The following is a 15,345-nucleotide window of genomic DNA, read 5'->3' as shown; positions in this document are numbered from 1 at the left end:
AGAATTTTTCAAACCAAATCCCACATTTCTTCTCCCTTTTTCTCATTCCCTCTGCTGACCCACCCTCCACTGTAAACTATTCCAATAGTACCTCAGTTTCTGTATATTTCGTGTTATCAAAAATGCTGAAGATTTGGAAAGTACAAACCTATACCAAGGAGAGGTTGGGATGCTAATTCTAATTTTTAAAAATTAAACCAGATGCCAGTTTTGATTCACAAGAAAGAAAATACCCAATATTAAAGGAGAAAACCAATCCTCAGTCTCTTAAATACAGTTTCAACTATTTAAGGAGCCTCTCCAATCTTCATGCCCAGGTCTGTTTTTTCCCCCCCCCCAAACCAGTATTTCTTAACTTTCCACTGACATTTCCAACTTTTTCTTCAAGCTCAATTGCTTGGCACCATCCTCAGGGCCTTCCTCTTTTCTTTATTCTCCTTGTCGCACATCTAGCTCCCCTTAGTGATCAAGTCCTGTTCAGAGCCCATTTTCCACTCTATTTCCCATTCCGTTGGAATCCCACTGTCCCCTGCCCTGACTGGTGCCCTCACCTGGTGGTTCCTGCATTAGTCCAGCCTCCTGATCTTTCCCTCCATCTATCCAAGAATATACTATCTGTCATGAACCTAATACTCTTTTATTTAAAAAAAAAAAAAAAAATTGAAGTAGAATTTCTTTACAATGTTGTGTTCGTTTCTGCTACACAATGAAGTGAATCACGTGTGTGTGTGTGTGCACGTGTGTGTGTATATGTATATATCTCCACTCCCTCCCACTCCCACCCCCGATCCCTCCCCTATAGGTCATCAGAGGGTATGGAGCTGAGCTCCTTGTGCTATCCAGAAGCTTCCCACTAGTTATCTATTTTATATGTGCTAGTGTATATATGTCAATCCTACTTTCCCAATTCGTCCCACCCTCCCCTTCCCCTGTATCCACACGTCTGTTCTCTATGTCTACATCTCTATTTCTTCCCTGCAAATAAGTTCATCTGCACCATTTTTCTAGATTCCATATATATATGTATTAATACACAATATTTGTTTTTCTCTTTCTGACTTACTTCACTGGGTATGACAGACTCTAGGTCCATCCACATCTCTACAAATGACCCAACTGTGTTCCTTTTTATGACTGAGTAATATTTCATCACATTCCCCATCTTCTTTATCCATTCATCGGTCAATGGACATTTAGGTTGTGAAGCTAATCCTCTCTAAAAAACTGTTTCCATGAGGCCCTAATATAGAACTAGAAAGCAATATTCAATAAAATGTTTTTGTCTGATGGGGTAAAACTTTAAAAAGCTTGAGGGGATTTCCCTGGCAGTCCAGTGACTAAGACAAAATTGTGGGTTCAGTCCCTGGTTGGGGAGCTAAGATCCCCCGCGCCTTGTGGTTGAAAAACTAAAACATAAAAGAGAAGCAATATTGAAACAAATTCAGTACAGACTTAAAATGTGTGTGCGTGTGTATGTGTGTGTGTGTGTGCACACGCACATGTGTGCTCAGTCCTGTCCAACTCTTTGAGACTCCATGGACTGTAGCCCACCAGGCTCCTCTCTCTATGGGATTTCATACGGTCTACATTAAAAAAAAAATCTAAAAAGATTTAAAAATAAAAAGCTTGAGAAACAGCGCAATGAAATACTTGCTGGATACTGAGTGCTAAATGTAAATCTAATATACTGGAACCCTCAGAAATAGATATGACATATATTTATTCCCCATTATTTCCCAACATGTAACTTGGAAGTGACTAAAGCATACAGTTGAGCCACTGTCCTGGAACACATGTGAACTTTTTTGTCTTCTCTACCTATACAAATCCTTCAAGGTTAATTCAAACCTTTCTTCCTCTATAAACTGTCATCTTATCTCCTCTTCTGAAGTGCTCTTCCCTGATAACTCAAATACCAATTAAAGTCTAGACCATTCATTTGGAAATTAATTAGGCAACACATTAGCTACATCTCTTGTTACTGCCTTGAACTGATATTTAAATACCTCATTATTTTATTTTCTATATATGTATTCTTGATCCTTTGAATAGATCAAAAATTTACTGAAGACTATGTACCAAATATTTTGGGAGCTCAAAGACTGCTTAAAAACACAAGGTGCTCAAGAAAAAAGTTACTATTTTTAATGCCTCTTACATTCTAATTCTAGCTCATTTTGTCAAACTACCATTTGATATGAAATTATAACTGTGTAGATATAAAGACCCTGATGCTGGGAAACACTGAAGGCATGAGGAGAAGGGGACGACAGAGGATGAGATGGTTCGATGGCATCACCAACTTGATGGACATGAGTTTGAGCAAGCTCTGGGAGATGATGATGGACAGGGAAGCCTGGCATGCTGCAGTCCATGGGGTTGCGAAGAATTGGACACAACTTAAAAAAAAAAAAAGAAAAAAAAAAAAAAAGAATTGGACACAACTTGAGCGATGGAACTGAACTTATATATATTTTACACTTTTATTTGCTGCATTAATATACAGTATAGATTATCTGTAATATCTTTGTGCATGTATTACTAACAAAGCAGCAATATTAATTTTCCAAATATAGCATTTATCAAAAGCATCACTATCATATATCTCAAGGCTATACAAAAATTGGAGTAGAAAACTGGAGTAGAAATTAGAATCCATCCAGAATGTACAATGGGCTTTATTTTTTTAGATTTGTTTTTAACTGAATTTTGCTTGCTTTGCTTTGAATTATAATTTTTGAGGCTTTACTTTATCCTCTACTCCAAATAGATCATAAATTTCTAGAAGGTTAGGGACAAGAAGTAATTTTTTAAGTCATCACTAATTTTTTTTAATGTTTCTCTTAATTAAGATAAGAGTCTATTGACAACATTATAGTTCATTTTCCTATCAGCCTAATTTTACTGAAAAGCATTTTAACTGAAAGTGAGAAATGTGTTTAAATGCATGTTTTCCAACACATAAAAAGAAAAACTCTAGCATTAATAATTTTTAAATTCAAAGATATCCACCAGCAATCTTATAGACCATATAGTTTCATTAATGCCATTAACTATTCCATTGTTTTCCCTATTTCTTATTCCTAAAAAAAGATTTTATAAACAAATCAGTAAATGTTTATAAAGCATCAGAAGAAATGTTTACTATAAATATAATAAACTAGGCTTTAAAACATAGTCTAGGGCTTCCTTGGTGGCTCAGTGGGAAAGAATCTGCCTGTTAAGGCAGGAGACAGGGGTTCGATCCCACATCCGGGAAGATCCCACATTACCTAGAGCAACTATACCCATGAGCCACAACTACTGAGCCTGTGCTCTAGAGCCCATGAGCCACAACTGAAGGGCCACGTGCTGCAACTACTGAAGTCCACGTGCCCTCGGCCTGTGTTCTACAAGAGTCACCGCGATGAGAAGCCCGTGCACCCCAAGAGAGCAGTCCCTGCCCTCTGCAACTAGGGAAAAGCCTGAGCAGCAATGAAGACCCAGCACAGCCAAAACTAAATAAATAAAATTACTTTTTAAAAAAACCATAGTTTATAAGGACATTGTTCTCATGCCTTCAGTTACAGAAATTATCATTACTATTAATTTTAATATTAGTAGTTTATATGAGACAGAGCACATAGAATGAGATCTGGGAAATAAGGGAAACAGTATTTCTCATAATTTGTTAAAAAGGTATTTTCTCAGCAAAAAAACAACAACAACGGTTGTAATGATAATATCAGCAAGCCATGTCTTAAAAGTCTTTCTAGATGCCTCATCAAAGACAGCTTTATGACAAGGAAACCCTGGCCTCCCCGTGTGAAGTGGAAGGAACATAAGGGCCACTTACACCATCACAATGTAGCTATCAACCTACAAATGTCAACCTTCAGTTCCTGCTACTTACATGCTAGGGATCTGTCTTAAAAGTAATGGTTGACAGTCTGTTTGCTTCAATTTTCACTAATGTACCTTAGAAGACACTTTAAAAACCATTTCAGTGGGCTCTTATAGGATGATTTGGGGCACGCTATTTGCAGCTAGATCAAGGGATAAATTTGACAAGTGGAATCATTTGCTCCATAGATCAAAATGAGAGCTCAAGCAGGACAAAATGATCGAGGAAATAAAACAGTAGACTCAATAAATATTTAACTGAAGTCGAAAATGATGATGAAATATTCTGAAAACAAGATTTTAAGAGGGATTCTAAACAATAAATTACACGACTGTGCCAACAGTATCCTAAACTAAAAATTATGGCCTTTCTTTAGTGAATATGAGTTTTGATATGAAGCACATTTGGAAAACATAACTTGGAATTGTGTCATAATCTCTGGATGGAACTTTACTTTCTAGTTTGATTTTATAGATTAGAAATAACCATTGATTTGTAAAAGTTTAATATTAAGATTAACCTGTCAATATATTTTCTACCATTAATTATATCTCACTTGTTTTTGAAAAGAAAATGTTTTATAATTATTCCTTATTCTTGGCTTCTCCATAATACCTGCAAGTACCCCCAAATAAATCCACACATAATTTTCTGACCTCAATATTTTAAAAATGTGATTGAAATACTTTATATATATTTGCTGGGTATACTGTATCTAAATAGTCACTAGTGATTCCTATGTTATTTAAACAGTTGACTTGTAATTCCCATTTCTATATTGGACTTTGCAATTTAATTTCATCAGTTCAATGCAAGGGTCTATAAATTGTTAACTAAAACACTGAATGCCTGTCTATATAACTGGCCAATTAACTTTAAAACATAAAGTAGAATTTAAATGGTACACTAATTTTTCCTATAACCTAAAGTTCAAACAAAGTCAACACCCCTCACTCACTACTCCTCTGTGTGATGCTAACAACTTACCTGACCTTTCTGATCCTCAGTTTCCTTATTCATAAGCATGGGGATAAGGAAAGTGAGTTGCTTTGAGAATTATGGTGACACACACAAAGTCACTAGCACATTGCCTGGCACATAGCTGCTGCTCTATAGATTATGCCGTTTTTTCATTACTGATGATGATATTAGAAATGATAGCCATGTACACTGACTTCCATAGAACTAGCTTAATTTTTTAGTTAAGTATATTCTTCAAGTTTTGACTTTCCATACCAGCCATCACAGTTTTGGATCCTGACACTGTCCCAACATCAATGTAGTTATCTAAGGCATATGTTACATTGGGGTCTTTCCTGATTTATCTTTTCTAGATGCAAATAAGAAATTAAAAATTACTGTTTCCAAGTCTTTCTCAGTCAGTTCAGTTCAGTAGCTCAGTTGTGTCCAACTCTTTGTGACCCCATGGACCACAGCATGCCATGCCTCCTTGTCCATCACCAACTCCCAGAGCTTGTTGAAACTCATGTCTATCGAGTTGGTGATGCCATCCAACCATCTTATCCTCTCTCGTCCCCTTCTCCTCCCGCCTTCAATCTTTCCCAGCATCAGGGTCTTTTCCAGTGGGTCAGTCTTCACATCAGGTGGCCAAAGTATTGGAGCTTAAGCTTCAGCATCAGTCCTCCCAATGACTATTCAGGACTGATTTCCTTTAGGATTGACTGGTTTGATCTCCTTGCAGTCGAAGGGACTCTCAAGTCTTCTTCAACACCATAGTTCAAAAGCATCAATTCTTCAGCACTCAACCTTCTTTATGATCCAGCTCTCACATCTGTACATGACTATTGGAGAAATCATGTCTTGCTACATCCTAGTATTTCACAATAACATGTTACTATTTATATCCATGTTGTATTCATAATGAGATATTTCTGATATAGATTTGAAATACTAAAGGTCTCATGTATATTATCAAGGGTGAAACAGATCACCGGTCCAGGTTGGATGCATGAGACAAGTGCTCAGGGCTGGTGCACTGGGAAGACCCAGACGGATCGGGTGGAGAGGGAGGTGGGAGGGGGGATCAGGATGGGGAATACCTGTAAATCCATGGCTGATTCATGTCAGTGTATGGCAAAAACCACTACAATACTGTAAAGTAATTAGCCTCCAACTAATAAAAATAAATGGAAAAAAAAATAAAAGTCTAAGAAATTGTGGTTAAGTAATATTAAGAATTTTCTATTTATAAATATCTAAAACTACTTTTATCTAACTAATCAAGAATAAGATAATTTTAATATTAGAATAAAATTGCAATCAAACCACTGTCCTCAGAGTTTTATGTTAAACGTGTTCAAAGGCTAAAGATCAAAACAAATGTTGTCTTCTAGTTAGCTGTAGGGGAAAAGACCACTTAATAAAAGGAGTGTATTTAACTGATTTAAATCAAAGTGATTGATTTTCATTTAACATTTGTCCACTGTTGTTAGCCCAAGATAGAAAATCAATTTCAGAATGACCCAATGGGAGAACAGTCCCATGTAGCTATATATATTTAATGACAAGAACACATTAGTACTTCAATGCTTACAATAGTATTAAATAAAAGAAACTTTTGTGTTTAAATTATTCTGTAGTTGTGACACAAGACAGAAATCTGCCACATATCAAAATGACAAAGGAGATAATCCAAGATCACACATTAATATCTTCTCTTTTTGTTTTGAAAGAAGCAGCAAAAAATAGATGTCTTATAGAAAGATAGAAAACTCATAAAACTCATTTAAATACACTGCTCTCTTAATTCTGTATCCTCTTTACTTTCTTCCATGTGCAGTTATTATCAATTTATTTAAAGCATAATAGTAGTAAAATATCCATTATGGATCTATAATCATAGCATTGGCATAGTTATTCAAGTGTATTTCAGAATATTGAGATACATATGCCAGTTTTAATTCTTGTAGTAACCTGTAATATGGTTATATGCAGTAATTATTGATGATATCATGAAAGGTCTAATTACTAAAAATGTATGAATTTAACAGCTTTGTAAACAATGAACCAAACATTCTATCAACATAAATTTTTTCATTCCTCAAAGATTATCAAAGCCCACTGTCCAAGAGCCAATGCACAAACTCCTGGGGTTATACTAGTAAGCATGACAGGACAAGTGCCATGTTCATGGGGAGCTGGCGTGGTTGGAATTAAATAAAAATCAAGATTTTGAGAATTCAAAGTTACCTTTGTGATCATTTATTTCTCTTAACACAAATGAGAAAACTGAGGACCAGAGAGATGAGGAAATTTGTGGCAGTTTTCAAGACAATGTCTTCTGACTCCTAACGCAATGATCTTTCCAATATGCCACCAAGAGCTTTAGGAATTGCTATAACTCTGCCCTCCTCTCTGAACCTCTCTCTCCATCTCCCAGTTTGTTGCTCCAGCCAAGGAAACTACCTGCAATTCCTGGAATATAAAAGTTATTTCATCCCTTGTGCCTTTGAACATTCTCTTCCTTTAGAGTCCAGAATTGAGGTAGCGGTAGAAGTTGCAGTGTAAGAAGGTGTTGAATTATGTAACTTCTGAGGTCTTTTATGATGCAAAAGTTCCTTATTCCATGCAGCTCATGAAATTTCTGTACAATTTACTGCCACTTCTACATCAGCTTTTATTTATAGATGCATGCAAAGTTAACTTATTTATATATGTGTGTGTTGGAGAAGACTCTTGAGAGTCCCTTGGACTGCACGGAGATCCAACCAGTCCATCCTAAAGGAGATCAGTCCTGGGTGTTCATTGGAAGGACTGATGCTGAAGTTCAAACTCCAGTACTTTGGCCACCTCATGAGAAGAGTTGACTCATTGGAAAAGACCCTGATGCTGGGAGGGATTCGGGGCAGGAGGAGAAGGGGACGACAGAGGATGAGATCGCTGGATGGCATCACCGACTCGATGGGCATGAGTTTGAGTAAACTCCGGGAGTTGGTGATGGACAGGGAGGCCTGGTGTGCAGTGATTCTTGGGGTTGCAGAGTTGGACACGACCGAGCAACTGAGCTGAACTGAATAGGGTAATACACATGAATATATAATATACATATATACATGTAATAGGGTAATATGCATGCCAAAGAATGCTCAAACTACCACACAGTTTCACTCATCTCACATGCCAGTAAAGTAATGCTCAAAATTCTCCAAGCCAGGCTTCAAAAGTGTGTGAACTGTGAACTTCCAAATTGTCAAGCTGGATTTAGAAAAGGCAGAAGAATCAGAGATCAAATTGCCAACATCTGCTGAACTATCGAAAAAGCAAGAGAGTTCCAGAAAAACATCTACTTCTGCTTTACTGACTATGCCAAAGCCTTTGACTGTGTGGATCACAACAAGCTGGAAAATTTTGAAAGAGATGGGAATACCATACCACCTGACCTACCTCCTGAGAAATCTGTATGCAGATCAAGAAGCAACAGTTAGAACTGGACATGGAACAACAGACTGTTTCCAAATCAGGAAAGGAGTACATCAAGGCTGTATACTGTCACCCTGCTTATTTAACTTATATGCAGAATACATCATGAGAAACACAGGGCTGGATAAAGAACAAGCTGGAATCAAGATTGCCGGGAGAAACGTCAATAACATCAGATATGCAGATAACACCACCCTTATGGCATGAAGCAAAGAAGAACTAAAGAGCCTCTTGATGAAAGTGAAAAAGGACAGCGAAAAAGTTGGCTTAAAACTCAACATTCAGGTATGGAGGTTGGTTTCAGTGTAAAAAAAAAAAAAAAAAAAAAAAAAACTCAACATTCAGAAAACTAAGATCATGGCATCTGGTCCCATCACTTCATGGCAAATAGTTGGGGAAACAATAGAAAGAGTGACAGACTTTCTTTTGGGGGGCTCCAAAATCACTGCAGATGGTGACTACAGCCATGAAATTAAAAGACACTTGCTCCTTGGAAGAAAAGTTATACCCAACGTAGACAGCATATTAAAAAACAGAGACACGACTTTGCCAACAAAGGCCCATCTAGTCAAAGCAATGGTTTTTCCAGTAGTCATGTAAGGATATGAGAGTTGGACTATAAAAAATTTTAGCTGAGTGCCGAAGAATTGATGCTTTTGAACTGTGGTGTTGGAGAAGACTCTTGAGAGTCCCTTGGACTGCAAGGAGGTCCAACCAGTCCATCCTAAAAGAAATCAGTCTTGAATATTCATTAGGACTGATGTTGAAGCTGAAACACCAATACTTTGGCCACCTGATGTGAAGAACTGACTCACTGGAAAAGACCCTGATGCTGGGAAAGACTGAAGGCAGGAGGAGAAGGGGATGACAGAGGATGAGATGGTTGGATGGCATCACTGACTCAATGGACACGAGTCTGAGTAAACCTGGGAGTTAGTGATGGACAGGGAGGCCTGGCATGCTGCAGTCCATGGGGTCGCAAAGAGTCGGACACGACAGCAACTGAACTGAACTGACTGAACTGATGCATTCTGAGTACACAGTGTCTCTGTCCTGAGTATCCAAAGTGGATTGACTCCAAAACCCCTCAGGATTCTACAATCCACTGATGCTCAAGTCCTTCATCTGAAATGGTTCTACCCACTGTTTCCACATCCACAGATTCAACCAATAGTGGACTGAATTTCAACTCTATATGCTAAAAAAAATTACGGATACAGACACAGATACAAAATTGATCATTCTGGCCCAAGAGAATCAGATTCAAAATTGGAAATTTTAAAAAGCACTTCTCTACCTGTATAAAAGCCCTAGTTCACTGAGTTATTGACTGACTAGGAAGAAGAACAAAGAGCAACACTGGACAATGATAGTATGGCATAGTGGGGCACTCACTGAACTGGAAATAAATAAAACCTGGGTTTGAATCTAGGCTGTTACTTTTCAGCAATGTAACCTTGGCAAATGCAGTAAATTTCTCTGAGTCTCATGTTCTTCATCTATAAAATGGGAATGAAATGACACCTAATTCTAAGCACTAACAGCTGAACACACCTAACTGAACATACCTAAGACATTTGCCATAGTTTAGTCGCTAAATCATGTCTGACTCTTTTGTAACCACTGGGACCATAACCCGCTATGCTCCTCTGTCCATGGGATTTCCCAGGCAAGAATACTGGAGTGAGTCCCATTTCCTTCTCCAGGGGATCTTCCTGACTCAGGGATCACACCCTTGTCTCCTGAATTGGCAGATTCTTTACCACTGAACCACTGAGCCACCAGGGAAGACATAATAAGTGCTCAATGATCAGCTGAACTTGAGTCCTAAATCCTTCCCAGCAAGAGAAAGTGTTCCCTCTTTCCTGAAACTATGAGTGCCCTCAACAACCGTGATGCCCTGCTGTCACCCCCATCAGATGCATAACCACCCTCCAATGCATGCCCACATGCACGTATGAATAAATATAAGTATTCATGTACATTTGATCTGCTAGTCCGAGCTTTAATTATCTATCTAAATATTATTAAGAAGCAAGAAAGACCTCTAGACCTCTGACAAATCAGGAAAAATACATGAAGCCATGAAATATCAGATTTTTAGCTAATTAACCTAAGTAATATTAAAAAAAAAAAAAAAAAGGATGGGATGTCTACTAGAAAAAAAAGTGTTATTTTATCCAAAAACCACTTAGTCATTTGACAATCCATCAGGCCTCCTATATTATAATTTTCAAGTGATTCTTTCTGCAACTCATGATGAAAGACTACACATAAATATAAAAGCATTGATACTAGATTATCACACACACAAAAAATTATCTACACTCCTGTCCCATATTTCATTCGGTCACATTACTAGCCAGCTCCAAAACTTTACTGGCTCTCCACTGCCTATAAATTAAAATCTAAACTCTTGATATCTTCAGATTTTTGCACTGTCTCTCCAATAATTAGTGTGCAAAATAGGTAGCCAGATAAATACTATTTCATGTTTTATCTTATTTATATTTAAAGCTAATCATAAAAAGAAGAAAACACTTCTGTAAAGAATAAAACATTATATATCTCAAAACCTAATTTGGGATTTTAAATTCGTGGACAACAATATTCAAGTCACTGGCTATAACCTGCTAACTGCAGTTCAGTTCAGAGTCATCAGAAGAAAGATACACATGTAAAAATTAACTTAAGTGCATTATATACTTTTGTTATAGACCTTTTCATTTGTCCAAATACATGGAGAATTTGAAATATAATTCTGAAATCATAATTCAGAAGCTTTAAGCCATACCTGCTTTTTGGCGATTTTCCCTGGAAGTACTGCAAGCTTTATTCCATAGCCTCCTTAGCCAAAATACTCACAATTAATACAGTTAGTTGCAATTTCACACTGCAAAGTATCATGGAATAATAAGGGAGATTTAATAGCAAAGTAGGGTAAACCTGACAAACATGAGTAGAACAGCCAAGTGGGGAGAAAAAAAAGAATTTTAAAGGAAAGGCTGCTTAGTCATTTAAAGGTTCAATTTGTTTAATTCTAAATGATTAGGGCTGCAATAGGGGAATATGGAACTATACAAACATATAATATGTAGTTGAATATTTAAATAAACACTAATTCTATTGCCTGAAAGTTTTTCAGAAGAATAATCTCTTTCTCATTCATTTCTTTTTCATTTGCTTCTTTTCCCACTTGTGCTCATGATCTTTCCTCCTTCTATTTCAGCCCATAATCTGACATTTCCTCTTCAGTGAAGTATTTTGTATGCTGGTAAACATGAAAGCAATATTATTCAGATTTACTGCTGTTGCTATACCTAGAAATTTTATTTGGATTTATTGTCACTTGTCTATAATTCCTAACTGCCCTACAGTAACTGTCAAAAGGTGAAGGCCTGAATATTAACCCAGGGAAATCTTTGAAAGATGTAAATGAAAATATTTATGTAAGATACACACACACACACACACACACACACACACACTCTTCTCTCCCTCCTAAACCTTTTATCTTATAAAAGAGCATCTGATGCCAAAGCATGAACAGTATATTAAGGGCTTAACTTCAGTGTTAATAACTCAGATTTAAAACTCTTGGCAATTAATTAAGATTAATGACAGAAGTCATCCTTTTCTCCCTAATGTAACACTTCCTCCCATCTCTTCAATTCCCCACTCCACTGACCCTTCCATGCTCATTTCAGGCTGTGAAAACCCCAGGTCCTGAAACTCTGATCCTGTTATGTGCTGCCTTTTGTACCTGAGATTAACGAAGTAGACATTAGCAAATTTACAACCAACAGCTCAGACAGCTGCCCTACTTTAAGCAGTTAATGGAAAAGGAACTAATCTAGTTAAGAGCATAGGACTAGTTCATAAATCTGGATTCAGAGAACAGATAAAGCCATCATGCTTCTTCTGGAGAGTAGGGACTGAGTTCAGTTGTCAGCTTTCTGGTCATTTTGTTGAGAAGAGTCAGTGTTTCTATAAACTGGACTAATGAGACTCAGAGCTAGCATAAGCCACATGTATGCTTACACAGAAGATGATAATGCAAAAGACTGACATCATAATGTATAATTTCACTGGGATAAACATACATCTTACAATAATTCCAGTCATTGAAAATTTTTCTTGGATCAAATATGAAACAAAGAGTAAATCTGTTTAAAAAAAAAAAACAAGAAGAATGCAACTGCAAGCAAGAAAATAATAAACATATCCCAATAAAGAGAATTAATAAAAATTATAAGCCTTCATCTATTTAGAATTCAACCTAAGGAGAAATAATTGTGTCATGCTCTTATAACTCAGAACATGTTCAACAGATTTAATTATGAATTAAAAATTAATCATCGTCCCCAAATGATAAACCTTAGCTCCAGAGAAATAGCATTTTTATGTACCAGCATCCTCAGTCATACTATTATTAAGAGACAATTCATATTTGTCAAATTTAAGAATTGCTCTGATGTCATAATTTTCTCAGTAGCTTAGTTTCAGGGTGGAAAAATGAAGGTAAAATTATTAGTCCTGCTTACAAAAAACTTTTTAAGTTCCACAAAATCAAAATATGTATCTCTCAACATCAGTAAAGTTTACTACATAAATTCATCAAGAATTCATCTTAATCAATTACAATAAAGCTAAAAGGGACATTAAATCACATAATTCTGTTCATTGAATCAGTACCTTGTATACGTTATAGGGTAATATTGTGATTTTTTGGCATAAGACATCATACTCAGAATAAGTTAAGGTCTTGTCTCTGCTTACTGAATTGTGTGAACCATGAGGTCTGTTCAGCCTCAGCTTAGATGCAGCAGGGGAAGGGTAGCTAGAATAACAGAAATAAAGTTAGTATTTATGAAAAACACACATAAGGAATATGCTAATCCACTTAAACACAGAGAATGTGGTAATAATACAACACTTAAGAGGAAAATTCATACACGTCTTCAGAGACAAGGAAGAGGAATTGAGGAAGGAGGCCAGAACTGTCTAAAATGGTGTGTATCATGATGAGGGCAAGGCAGTGAAAATCTATATGGTCTCTAGAGAAAGCAGGAGGAGAGAACACTTAAGATCAACGGTTAAACTGTAGGAATCAACCAATGTTAGGTGATAGGAGAAGGGAGAGAAATGAAAGTGTTAGGCAAAGATAAGTGGAGAGTAATCATTCTTTACTATCGACCTCTAAACTGTATATAGATGTGCTATTTGAATATTTTATTGAAGTATGTTTTACAGATTTACTGTCAATCAAGATAGGATATCATATGATATGATATGATGTATGTGTGTATGATTGCAAACCAAAATCTGCTTAATACTGCTCAGGATTATGAAAAAAATATATAATATATATTATTCTCAATACACTAACCTGCTTTTGAAGAAGCATATGGGAATCTAAAGTTTAGAAAATTAGAACAACCTTTTCCCCCCATATTTTCTAAGTGAAAAGAGTTCTCTAGGGTGAGAAATACAAAGTATATCAGTGAACAAAATTATTTTGAAATGGGAAAGAGTTTGTAAACTATTCCAAATCCATTAAGAAAAAAGAAAAGCATTAGGAGAAAAAAATTTCTTACAAGTCTTTGAAATAAAAGGAGTTAATTTTTAATCCAAAGTCAGATAAATAAAAATGGTAAACAAGTAAATGGCCATTGGCATTCTTAAACATACTTTTTGCAAAGTCTGAATAGTAAATCATTTTTATTTTTTACCTCAAAGTTTACAACAGTTTCAAATTCCTCATATATTAGAGACTGTGATTTGATTCAGAGTGGAATCAGGGAAGAATATAGGATAATGTGAAGCAACTTTAAAGATGATTTAGATTATAAATGTATATTATAAAAATTATAGTGTTTTATAAAAAGAAATGAAAGCTATTTAGCCAAAAATGTAATTTATTTCTCCTTAAAAGTATACATTTATACAATGTATTAGTATAAATTCATTTTTAAAAGAAGGGGACAATGAAAGCATCCTACTCAAGCCAAGTTTCTTAACTGAGTTAGAAAGGTTTCCTTAAACTGAACTTATAAATGGGGGCCTGGTAGACATAAAGTCACCATCACTAGGCTCTCTGTTAAAGTAATAAACTGTCCACAAAACAATGTACTTTTTTCCTTCATTGGACTATATCATCTGAGCTCTAAATTGAAAGCAATATTTAAGATATACAGAATAATATAAATTTCTGTAAATTATCAGAAATTGCAAGGTGACATTTAAATAAATATAAATTTAATCTATTGTAATTAAAATTACATAAGGGCTACAGAAAAAGTACTTAAAACACAGAAAAAGAAAGGTTAAAATTCTACCTTTGCTGACATTTCTACTCCCAATTGGATGATTTAATTCATGCCCTCCAGATGCTTAACAACAAAACTGTATATGAGCCTAAGAAAATAAAGTACTTGGCCAGAGGGAGAGCAGAAGAAGATGGTGGAGGAGTAAGACGGGGAGATGACAGCCTCCCCACAAATACAATAATGTATTTGGCCATGGAACCAATGTTAACAAGGCTGATATTTTTAAAGCATTCTTTTCGTGTGCCAAAGCTCACTGGTGACAAAAAAAAAAAAAAAACCAGAGAGAGACTTATTTTTAAACTCAGTGCATTAATTCAAGAAGAGGATATTTATATTAATTTAATAATTTTTGTCTCATGATTTGCTAAAGGTTGCTGATCAATTCTAACCAAGAAATATCTCTACCTAAACTTACAAATTAATATATAACATATACATGAGGCCACTAAACACATTTTTGGATCAAAGGGGTAAAAAGCCAATTAAATATCTTATATTCTACTTATACTTTCGTTGAAAAATTAAAACTTTTTTGGTAATTTAAATGATTAAAATTTGCATATTCTGTTTTTCACTTTGGGGAATCAAATTGAGTCAACACTTTCACCAGCTTATGTGCATAATTAAGCAACAATTTTATTTAAGTTATAAAATGGTATCAAAAAAGCACTCTATTTTCTGAACTTGCTATTT

General features: G+C 35.8%; 1 protein-coding gene across 2 annotated transcripts in view; it reads right to left on the bottom strand.

Moving 5' to 3' along the window:
• ANTXR2 (ANTXR cell adhesion molecule 2) overlaps positions 1-15,345 on the bottom strand; it is a 169,317-nt gene that overhangs the window by 46,893 nt on the left and 107,079 nt on the right. Inside the window, exon 17 of one of the 2 annotated variants that reach the window (XM_061145723.1) lies at positions 2,124-2,399. The exons of the other annotated variant lie outside the window; for it this stretch is intronic. Within the exon in view, the coding sequence (XP_061001706.1) occupies positions 2,181-2,399 (219 nt within the window). The 3' untranslated portion in view covers positions 2,124-2,180. Of the gene's footprint in view, positions 1-2,123; positions 2,400-15,345 lie in introns of those variants that run through there. 2 annotated transcript variants of the gene reach the window in all.

Source organism: Dama dama, chromosome 6 (genome assembly GCF_033118175.1).
Source record: "Dama dama isolate Ldn47 chromosome 6, ASM3311817v1, whole genome shotgun sequence".
NCBI classification, from domain to species: Eukaryota; Metazoa; Chordata; class Mammalia; order Artiodactyla; family Cervidae; genus Dama; species Dama dama.
The sequence above is the reverse complement of the archived record's forward strand: the minus strand, read 5'-3'. Positions and strand labels throughout refer to the sequence as shown.